We start from the raw sequence: 12,191 nt of genomic DNA, 5'->3' as shown, positions 1-12,191 counted from the left end.
CCTCATATTGTTTTGTAGCTCCACAAGCTACAAAACAATAGTTTCTCACCTTTGCCTGCTCTGACATCATCACATTGCACCTGCCAGCCTCTACTGCACAAAGCTACAGCACTGGTGATGTGGTGATGTAGATGGAGTTGAAGCCAGGACATACTTTCCACCGCCCAGGACAGAGGAACAAACCCCCAAATTATGGTTTCAAAACCTCTGTGAATGTGGTTTAAATTTGGTGAATGAGGTGTTAAGGTCTGTAGTGGATTAGCTTTAATATGAATACATTGGGGAACATTTACTAAGATTAGTGCAAACTGCAATAAGTGTGGCTTGCCTGTGTATAATGCAGCGGGCGCCATATTCATGATGTCTGGCCGATGTTCTTTATGAATCTGGTGCAAACTTAACTGGCCCGACAGAGTGCACAACTTTTTCTGGTCCATCTTTAACATGGGGTATACGACACACTTCTGTCAGACTTGCATGTTCAATCTGGCACACGGTCCGAGTGAGCACCAGAGCTCCCCCTAACTTGTGTTGCATGATGACTAGTGCAGCAGTGCCACAAAATGGTTGCAGGCGACACATTTGTGGTGCAGACACTTAAATACTTGTGCAAGCAGTTTACACTAGAAAGAACATACAAAGTCTGACAGAAAACTGGCGCACAGCCCTTTGTAAATATGCCGATAGATTTCTCAAATAGACCCATCCTACTATGAAGCCTCATTAAAGGAAAAGCGAGAGAAATTTGGAACAACAGCAAGCAAAAACACAACAACCAATGTAAATATCTCTACAATTCCTACTACAAACTAAGATAAAATATAATGGAGGCAGCAGAGGAACTGCTGACAAGTCAAATGGATGCGATTTCCAAGCATGGTGAAGTCCTCACTATGGGGGACTTCAATTATCCTGATATAAACTGGGGAGCAGCTCCTTCAAAGGTAGCAGGTTTTTATGAACAACAAAAGACAATTACTCTTTCACTAAGATGGTTAGTAGAGGGGCAACGAACACTGTAAACTTTAAGAGGGCAAATTTTCGGTAGCTAAGGGAGGACCTTATAGGCATTAACTGGAACAATGTTCTCAAAAACAAAAGCACCCAAAAAATGGAACATTTTCACAATGTGCTGTAAGGAGAGCAATTAGTGAGAAAGATAAGGCATTTAAGGTGCTAAAACATGAAGGTAGCGATGAGACGTTACAAGATTATAGAGAGAAAAATAAATCCTGTAAAAATCAGATATAGCCAGCAAAAAGAGAGACTGAAAGAAATATTTCCAATGAAAGTAAAAGAAATCCCAAATTATTTTTCAAGTATATAAATGATAACAAACTAAAAACAGAGAGTGTGGGCCCTCTGATGAATAATCTGGGGGTCATGGTGGAGGGAGATGAGAAAGGGGACAATCTATTGAATGTTGCATTCTCAACTGTCATGGTGGAAAACATGAGGAATAATGTAAATTATCTTTGGAATGTAAACAGTTTAACCCAGGAAGATGTGCGGCGCCACCTCGCAACCACTAAGATAGACAAATAACCGGGCCCAAATGGTATACAACCCCGGGTACTGCATGAACTATGTACTTAATATTTGAAGATTCCTTGAGGACTGGTTCTGTTACACAGGACTGATGCATAGCAAATGGGGTGCCAATGTACAAAAAAGGATCAAAAATGATCCTGGAAACTACAGACCTGTAAGTCTAACTTCTGTTGTGGGGAAAATATTTGAGAGGTTTGTAAGAGATGCTATTCTGGAGTATAACCTTACAACCAAGTATCAGCATGGTGATTGGTCCTGTCAGACTCAAGTGATAGGCTTCTATAAGGAGGTAAGTTCCAGACCCAACATGGGGGAGGCTGTGGATGTGGCATATCTGGAATTTTCCAAGGCATTTGCGGTAGGTGCCACATAAAAGGTTGGTACATAAAATGAGACTGCTGTGACTTGGGGGAAAATCTGTATAATTGGGTAAGCAATTGGCTTATGGATAGAAAACAGAGGGTCATCATTAATGGCACATTCTCAGATTGGGTTGATGTTACCAGTGGAGTTCCACAGGGATCAGTACTCTTTTTAATATTTTTATTAGAGGGTTTGGTCAAGTTTCAATATTTGCAGATGATACTAAGCTGTGTAAAGTAATTAATACTGAAGCTGATATCATAGCATTACAGAGGAACTTATGGAAGCTTGAGGAGTGGGCAGAGAAATGGTTGATGAGGTTTAATGTAGATAAATGTAAATTTATGCACTTGGGCCATGGAAACAAAAAGAAAAATTATGTACTAAACAGTCAAGACATTGGTAAAACTGTATCTGAAAAAGACTTGGGGGTATTGGTGGATGGTAAACTTAATTTTAGGGACTAGAGCCAAGTGGCTGCAGCTAAAGCAAATACAACTATGGGATATATCAAGAGAGGAATAGGTTCTCATGATAAAGACATAGTTTTGCCCTTATACAAATCCCTGGTCAGACCACAAATGGAATATTGTGTGCAGTTTTGGGCACAAGAGTATAAATAGTACATAGTAGAACTGGAACGGGTGCAGAGGAGAGCAACCAAGATAATTAGGGAAATGGGGGGATTAGAATACACTGACAGATTACAAAACTTGGGGTTATTCGGTTTAGAAAAAATATGGTTGAGGGGAGACCTCATTACAATGTACAAATAACTGAACAGGAAGTACCAGGTTCTCTCCAAAGATCTTTTTATAGGGTCTCCCTGTGACCAGGACAAGGGGCATCCTCTACACCTTTAATTCTTAAAGGTTCGTCTTGATGGACTTGTGTCTTTTTCCACTATGATACTATGATACAATAACATAAAGTGATGTAATAAAAAAGACACACTGAGAATCTCAGCCAGATCTCAAGTAAACATGGTTCAAGTAAGTTTTCAGATTGCAAGAAAATACGAAACTGAAAAGAGAAAATTCATTGTCCCAAATTGTCATATATTATTTCAGTCCGACCTGCAATTAAAAGTTAGCAATACAGTTATATTTACCAAATAGCCAAAAGCTCTTAGGACCAGCATGGTCTTTGAGTAAAGTTGGTGTAATACACTGCACAAATGTTGGTGCAATTCAGAAGATACAATTATGAAGCATTTTGAGTAAAAAAAGGGACATATCTGCAATGATACATCCTTCCTATTGACTTCAATAGATGTAAAATGGTGCATGTTGCACACATTTGGGAATAAACACATTAAAAACAATGGATTCTGCATACTAACCACAGATATGAAATAGCGTTATTCACCATGTAGGGTAACAACATGCTACAGAAGAAGGCAGAGACATCTTTTATTCACTTTCTACTACAGAATTCACAAAATGGCGTACACCATAGGCTGTCTTTTCAGGCTCAGATGGACAATCTCTTGATTCACTCAGAATTATTACTCTGTTTAGATCTATGAGGTCTGCTGTGCCAATAAAAGTGACCTACAACTGCATTAGAATCCCACAGGTCACCGTGATTACCCTGCAATGTTATAGCAGTGTGTGACTGTAACATTCTCCCACCAGGGCCTGACCTAATGGTGTGGGGACAGCTGGATTCCCCAGGTACCTGAGCGGCTTGCTTTAATGCAAACTAGCACCAGACTGGTCACAGTGGCATTGTCCAGGTGGAACAGGTCTTGTCTATTACGGGGCTTTCAAGAAGAGGGGGAGGCCACAAGAAGATTTAAGTTTTCCCCTGAAGTACCCTGGTGTATGCATGATGTTCGGATCCTCTGGTAGATGGTAGAGGGGAGGCCTATAACGTTAATGGCAGCCAGGAATCACACGTGGAGACAAGATGGGGAATATCAAACTTACAGTCTCTTTATTCCAAGACTTCAACGCAGCAATGGTAACATGCTTAGGTAGTGGTCTTAGCTGCCAACATCTGAGGAAGTTGGTTGGATGCACTCTGGAAACAGCTCACAGCCCAGATTCAGGAACTTGGGGTTGGAGAAGATAGTGGCTGCTTGGGTAGAAAGGTTAGGGTAGGCTCTGTAAGGTAGAGTCCTGCAGGCCTGATGAATGCCCTCAGATGAGACAGCAGCAGGCTGCTAGTCTGCAGGTCATGTAGATTGATGTGTGCTGTTCCTCAGCACTCACAGAAGACTCTGGAACTTCAGACAAAGGGAGTATAAGTTAACTTCCACCCTGGATGGAGTTTCAGACATCCACCAATTAGGAACCTCAGGGCAGAACAGGACACTCCCGCCCCCGCACAATTACGCTCCCGCATACCTCTTCTCCTGCCCCCCACACTCCACCGCTCCCCCCGCTGGTCTCGACGCCGACCGACACCAGCGCCCCCCCCCCCCCCGGTCCGCTCTCAGCTCCGATCCCGTAGCCGGCTGCACTCCCCCCAAGCTCCCAGTTACGACCACGCTCCCGCGGTCCTGGCTCTCAAACCCCCCCCCCCCCAAACCCTCGCATCTGGCTCCGACCCCCCCTCCCCCGCTCACGGTCCCGACTCTCCCCCACCTCCAACCCTCACTCCCGGCCTGAAACCGCCCGCTGTAAGGCAGAAAAGACCCCAAAACCGTAAAAGAAAGGTATTTATCTTTGCATATATAAATATATATGTATATATATATATATATATATATGTGTGTGTGTGTGTGTATATGTGTGTGTATATATGTGTGTGTGTGTGTGTGTGTGTATATATGTATATGCGTGTGTATGTGTGTGTGTATATATGTATATGCGTGTGTATATGTGTGTGTATATATGTATATGTGTATGTGTGTGTGTATATATGTATATGCGTGTGTATGTGTGTGTGTATATATGTATATGCGTGTGTATGTGTGTGTATATATGTATATGCGTATGTGTGTGTGTATATATGTATATGCGTGTGTATGTGTGTGTGTATATATGTATATCCGTGTGTATGTGTGTGTGTATATATGTATATGCGTGTGTATGTGTGTGTGTGTATATATGTGCAGTGTGTGTATATGCTGTATTTACTATTTGTATATGTATATATATGCTGTATGTATATGGAGTATTTGTGATATTTATCAGGACTTCTATTTTGTACTTCATGGTGGCACGCTGTATGCATTTTATACTACATGGGGGGAACTATGCATTTTATACTACATGGCAGTACGCTGTATGCATTTTATACTACATGGCTGTACGCTGTATGCATTCTCTACTAGATGGTGGCACGCTGTATGCATTTTATACTACATGGCGATATTCTGTATGCATTTTATACTACATGGTGGTACGCTGTATGCATTTTATACTACATGGCGATACGGTGTATGCATTTTATTCTACATGGTGATATTCTGTATGCATTTTATACTACAGGCAATATGCTGTATGCATTTTATACTACAGGCGATATGCTGTATGCATTTTATACTACAGGCGATATGCTATATGCATTTTATACTACAGGCGATATGCTGTATGCATTTTATACTACAGGCGATATGCTGTATGCATTTTATACTACAGGCGATATGCTATATGCATTTTATACTACATGCGATATGCTGTATGCATTTTATACTACAGGCGATATGCTGTATGCATTTTATACTACAGGCGATATGCTGTATGCATTTTATACTACAGGCGATATGCTATATGTATTTTATACTACAGGCGATATGCTGTATGCATTTTATACTACAGGCGATATGCTGTATGCATTTTATACTACAGGCGATATGCTGTATGTATTTTATACTACATGGCGGCACTCTGTATGCATTTTATACTACAGGCGATATGCTGTATGCATTTTATACTACAGGCAATATGCTGTATGCATTTTATACTACAGGCGATATGCTGTATGCATTTTATACTACAGGCGATATGCTGTATGCATTTTATACTACAGGCGATATGCTGTATGTATGTTATACTACAGGCGATATGTTGTATGAATTTTATACTACAGGCGATATGCTGTATGCATTTTATACTGCATGGCGGTATGCTGTATGCATTTTATACTACATGGCGGTACGATATGCTTTATCTATCTTATACTACATGACGGCAAGCTGTATGCATTTTGCATTGCTTTATTTTTACATCAAACCAATATGATGGATCTGGTCTTGACATTCCCTGCAATATATCATATATGGGCGGGGGGCTTCTTTCTATGGCTCGCTTAAGGGAGCGGACAGGCTTGGTACGCCCCTGCATATAACAACATATAGCATTACCAGTAGATACCAATAAATAAATATATCATTAGAAGGAACATCATATAGGACCACTTAGACCATAGAATATAGTCATCTGTACTTAACCTACATAGCTAAGGATTGCCAGAAGTATAAATGTTTGTAATGTGCCAGATCATTTCACAACTGCAGTAAAGAGGTGACTTGGCTGCTTGGATATTCAGGTTCTGGATCTAAAGAAGGAATATGAAGACTAGATCCTATTGATATCAAAGCAAATGTGTTTTTTAGTGCAGAAAAACCAGAGAACTCTTGAATGAAGCAGGCAACTTTTACTGTAAGAGCAGTGAGACTATGGAACTCTCTGCCGCAGGAGGTTGTTATGGCGGACTCTATGTACATGTTCAAGAGATGCCTGGATGCCTTTCTGGAGAGAAAAAATAGCACAGGTTATGGGGATAAAACATTTATTTAATTCTTAAAGGTTGGACTTGATGGACTTGCGCCTTTTTCCGGCCTTATATACTATGATACTATGATGTATAAAAGCAGTTGTGAAAACTTTGGATAATCTATCACATTTCTGGTTTATAAAAGCGTAAATGAAAATACATTGCTTATTCATTGACATCACTGTTTGCTACCTGCCATTGGTTTCCTCCGTAAAACCTTATCTGCGAGGCATTTTCTATTATACTCTCTATTAGACCATTTTATTCTACACTATAGAATACATTAATATATATATAATCCCTGCACCATTTTCTCTGAGACACAGGGGGTGATTTATTATAAGGCAGCGAGAGAGTGTGCCATTTTTCTTCCCCCTCCTTTGATTTATAACAACCATATTGTCATATTACCAATGAAAGCCATATTTTCCAATATGTTTTGAGAATTGCTTTAACCAGTACAAGAATATTTCTTCAAATTGGTTAAGAAATCCCATTTTACAGGTAGATAATAGTTGTCTGGAATTTATACCCTATTATGGCCATTTTTAAGTATATTCCATCTATTCTGGATGGCACATCTGCATGTATTGTGAGCACCAGCTGGGTGAACCTAATGTATAATTTGTATTGGCGCCACAAGGTTGGGTTTTGTTTCATAAATTGCTTTTCTGCAGTCCTAATGTGGATTGCTTGTTATTGTAGTTCTAATAATGGACACTAGAGGGAGCTTTTTCTGTCAGCATTAATGAACCATTTGCTGCCTCTCAGTTTTCCCGCCTTTTCTGGGTACCTCAGGGGAATCACTGGGCAGTCCTCCTTCTCCTCTCCTCTACATAACTATGAAGTAAAATGTATGTAATATGAGATAATGCAATATATAAGCACAAATAATATGAGCCCCTGGGGCAGCCATTTTGGGTTGTTAAGTTTTCTGATGTGGTACACACATTGCATGTACTTATTGTGAGGAGAAGTTATATAGGTTGTGACTGTACATGATATGTACATATATTCATTAATAATCTTTTTATCCTTTATAGGAACTTCTGGGAATCATTGAAGGTAACCATAAAAATAATATTTTCATTCATTGACATCGCTTTCCTTTCCACTTTTTCAAGCCTTATCCACCAAATTTTCCATTAATTTATTCTGCCATTTGCAGTTAATTGGCCCAGACCATCTTCCCCTCTATTTTCTATTCCATGTCCCCCTCTACTAAGCAGGGTGTGAATTAGGATAAAAGGGGAAATGTTTGAGTACATTTTTTCCAGAGCAGATGGCATTTGGGCCTGGCAAAGTTGGCATAACCCCCTTTAGAAGGGTATTAAATATTCTTTCTAGCCTTCCCCTCTTTGATGTTTAAAATCACCAGTTTACCAAACTTAAAAAACTGGCTTCAAAGTCATGTGTAAATGAGTAGTGAAGAGTCACTTTTTGTTGCTGAGATGAGTCACATTTAGAAGCTGAAGGGGGAACAGTACTTGTGACATACCCATCTTGGGCTCTATAGCAGCAGTCATCAACCACTGGCCGGGGGAAAGGTAAATAATCAAGTTATTGGGGGAGATTTATCAGAAGTGTCTGAGAGCAGGACTGTTCTAGTTGTCCATGGCAACCAATCAGAGCTCGGCTTTTATTTTCCCACAGCTGTTTATAAAATTAAAGCTGAGCTCTCATTGGTTTCCAACTAGCAACTAGCGCAGTTTTACCTCAGAAACTTGTGATAAAATCTCCCCCAATTTTATGTGGCTCAGGTCGGGGTGCTCCATGAACAGGTCTTGTGCCGCAGCCAAAGCCAATAATAACCATATATTGGGGGCTATAGAAAAGATGGTGTTGTTATATCTCTTTTTCTCTAGACCCTTCCTGATAATGACCGATTTTCTGTGACCTGTCCTTATAGGGAGGGGGGTGTAGTAAAGAGAAAATACAGAAAAGGGAAAAAAGGGGGACAATCTGAGTGAAATGGGGCATTATAAGAGGTGGGTCTGTGTCCAAGGGGGCATAATATAGGTACAGGATAGGAGCGGGGCACACAATATAACATCACAGTGAAAATCACTGCTAAAATCGGACGCCAAAAAACCCAACTAGCACCCAAAAATAATTAATTTTTCCCAGTTTATTTAAGCCTAAATCAGGCGTGGATGTTTCCCTTACAGAAAATCAAACTGTTTAGAGCAGATTTTGTCCATAGAGTTTCAGCCTCTTTTATCATTGGGAGTTTCCTTGTGGAACCAACACACAAATTATTCGTGCTACAAAAATAGTCATTGACTGTAAGGTGTTTTTTTTTTTTTTTTAACAAGAATTGGTGTTAAAAACACTATGTGATCTAGCCTGCAGTGTCTGCAGAAGTCCCAGTGTGTAAACAAGGCCTTAGTCTTCTGCGCAGCCCAGTGTTGTCAGATGTACAGGTTTGGAAATTCTCTTCTAAATTTGAGACTTTAGACCAATTATTATGGTTCATTGGGTAAGCTGTAAGATTTTTCCTTTAAGCACATTGCTAAGGGACTTGTCCACAGCATGGACAATTCTTTTATGAATCAGCAGTTGATGTTATTTAATGCCTCAGTTACTCTGAACAAGGTAAATGTTGATACTAACTGTTATGGGAGGCATTAATCACTAGAGGCTTTGGAAACTACCTCTTTGTTGCATTTAACCTTAGCATTGCAAACCGTGTATTGTACAAAGCTCCGATGACTATGTGCATGATAGTATTTCATTCTTCAATTGAGAAACATGAGAATTATATTTCACACCATTTGTTCTGTTACTACTTTACTACATGTGTATTTTGATATTCTTTGCAGGGGCCTTGATGTCATTTATTGCTTAATTTAGTCTTTTCATTATACAAAATGAATGAAGTGGATTTTAGCAATTTTGATAAGGTCCTTCTGGAACTCGGTATGTATTATGTGTGCACAGCTATGTTTCCTCCTATGTTTTATGACCATACTTATAAGTACAATACAAATATACCAATACACTGCAATCTTTAGTCTTTCAGAATGACCAAGAGACTCAAAATAGAAGAAATACCAAGAAGCTCATCCAGCGTAAGTCTAAAAAAATACTAAATAGCAAATTTTATATATCCATGCTATCTATCTATCTATCTATCTATCTATCTATCTATCTATTATACAACTTATTTAACCTGTGTAGTTGCGGGGTCCCAGAGGGGAACGGGGCCCTTCTGAAATGCATTATAGCATGTATCTGGTTCTATGTGTTGCGAGTGAATAATGAGGCATGTTTACTAAGGGCCGTGCACCAGTTTTCTGTCGGACTTTGCACGTTTTTTGGTGCGAACTGCTTGCACAGGTATTTAAGAAGTGCCTGCACCACAATTGTGTCACACGTGACCCTTTGTAGGTGCAGCTGCGCTCGTCATCGTGCAATACATATTAGGGGGCTCAGGTGCTCAGTTGGACTGTGCACCACATTTATCATGCAAAGTCCGATTGAAGTGTATTGCACGCTATGTTAAAGGTGCACAAAAAAAGTTGATGCACTCTGTTGAGGCAGTGCAGGGAGCGCCAGATTAATGAAGAATGTGTGCCAGAAATCCTAAATCTCAATGTCCAGATTGTGTGCTGGACTTTCCTAAAGTACATGTGTCATTTATCTAATGTGTATGTACAATGTTTTTAGTGTGCCTCTGATGTGCATGATGTTTGTGGTTTTTCTATGATGTATATGATGTTTGTGGTGTGTCTCTGATATGTACTATGTTTTAGGTGTGTCGCTGATGTATATGATTTTTGTAGTGTATCTTTGTACCTGTGTATTTGCCTCTAATGTTTATGTTTGTTATTTGTTATATGATGTTTGTGATGTTTCACTGATGTGTATGATGTAAGTAGTGTCCCTCTGATGTGTATGCGGTTTTCAGCGTACCTCTAATGTGTATGATGCTTATGGTGTGCCAATGATGTGTATGTTGTGTCTGTTTTGTATGTTGCTTGTATGGCATTACATTTTTTGCTAGACTTGATACAGCACCATGTAGCTATGATTTTCCTAATATTATAACATAAATCTAATACCGATATACACTCACCGGCCACTTTATTAGGTACACCTGTCCAACTGCTCGTTAACACTTAATCTCTAATCAGCCAATCACATGGCGGCAACTCAGTGCATTTAGGCATGTAGACATGGTCAAGACAATCTCCTGCAGTTCAAACCGAGCATCAGTATGGGGAAGAAAGGTGATTTGAGTGCCTTTGAACGTGGCATGGTTTTTTGTGTCAGAAGGGCTGGTCAGAGTATTTCAGAAACTGCTGATCTACTGGGATTTTCACGCACAACCATCTCTAGGGTTTACAGAGAATGGTCCGAAAAAGAAAAAACATCCAGTGAGCGGCAGTTCTGTGGACGGAAATGCCTTGTTGATGCCAGGTCAGAGGAGAATGGGCAGACTGGTTCGAGCTGATAGAAAGGCAACAGTGACTCAAATCGCCACCCGTTACAACCAAGGTAGGCAGAAGAGCATCTCTGAACGCACAGTACATCGAACTTTGAGGCAGATGGGCTACAGCAGCAGAAGACCACACCGGGTACCACTCCTTTCAGCTAAGAACAGAAAACTGAGGCTACAATTTGCAAAAGCTCATCGAAATTGGACAGTAGAAGATTGGAAAAACGTTGCCTGGTCTGATGAGTCTCGATTTCTGCTGCGACATTCGGATGGTAGGGTCAGAATTTGGCGTCAACAACATGAAAGCATGGATCCATCCTGCCTTGTATCAACGGTTCAGGCTGGTGGTGGTGGTGTCATGGTGTGGGGAATATTTTCTTGGCACTATTTGGGCCCCTTGGTACCAATTGAGCATCGTTGCAACGCCACAGCCTACCTGAGTATTGTTGCTGACCATGTCCATCCCTTTATGACCACAATGTACCCAACATCTGATGGCTACTTTCAGCAGGATAATGCGCCATATCATAAAGCTGGAATCATCTCAGACTGGTTTCTTGAACATGACAATGAGTTCACTGTACTCAAATGGCCTCCACAGTCACCAGATCTCAATCCAATAGAGCATCTTTGGGATGTGGTGGAACGGGAGATTCGCATCATGGATGTGCAGCCGACAAATATGGACCAAAATCTCTGTGAGGAATGCTTCCAGCACCTTGTTGAATCTATGCCACGAAGAATTGAGGCAGTTCTGAAGGCAAAAGGGGGTCCAACCCGTTACTAGCATGGTGTACCTAATAAAGTGGCCGGTGAGTGTATAAATCACAAATCTGCCTTGGTACTTACTGTGGGATTTTAGCCTAGCTTAATAACAGCAAGAATTAAAAGCTTTTAACAGATCACAGCTTCTAACACTAAAGTGCTAACTTTACTACACAGGTGGTTGATATTACAGAAATCTGAACTGGACACTTTACATTCAGGCATATCTACCATTCTGTGATGTACAGCTGAACACAAAATAATGTAGTGTTTATTCAAGGACACAAACTAAAGCTAAAACATTAAATGAGATGATAAGACTGAGAATATCCATTCTCAATAT

General features: G+C 40.3%; 1 protein-coding gene across 4 annotated transcripts in view; it reads left to right on the top strand.

Annotated features, from left to right (window-relative positions):
- The first annotated feature begins 7,411 nt into the window (after positions 1-7,411).
- Positions 7,412-12,191, top strand: part of C7H14orf39 (chromosome 7 C14orf39 homolog) — a 39,073-nt gene continuing 34,293 nt past the window's right edge. For 2 of the 4 annotated variants that reach the window (XM_072115806.1, XM_072115804.1), the window contains exons 1-4: positions 7,413-7,496; positions 7,686-7,707; positions 9,465-9,561; positions 9,657-9,713. In XM_072115806.1, the coding sequence (XP_071971907.1) occupies positions 9,513-9,561; positions 9,657-9,713 (106 nt within the window). In that variant the 5' untranslated portion in view covers positions 7,413-7,496; positions 7,686-7,707; positions 9,465-9,512. Of the gene's footprint in view, positions 7,497-7,685; positions 7,708-8,399; positions 8,424-9,464; positions 9,562-9,656; positions 9,714-12,191 lie in introns of those variants that run through there. The other 2 variants (XM_072115807.1, XM_072115805.1) reach the window with 2 other exon arrangements.

The sequence above is a fragment of the Engystomops pustulosus genome, chromosome 7 (assembly GCF_040894005.1).
Source record: "Engystomops pustulosus chromosome 7, aEngPut4.maternal, whole genome shotgun sequence".
NCBI lineage: Eukaryota > Metazoa > Chordata > Amphibia > Anura > Leptodactylidae > Engystomops > Engystomops pustulosus.
The sequence above is the reverse complement of the archived record's forward strand: the minus strand, read 5'-3'. Positions and strand labels throughout refer to the sequence as shown.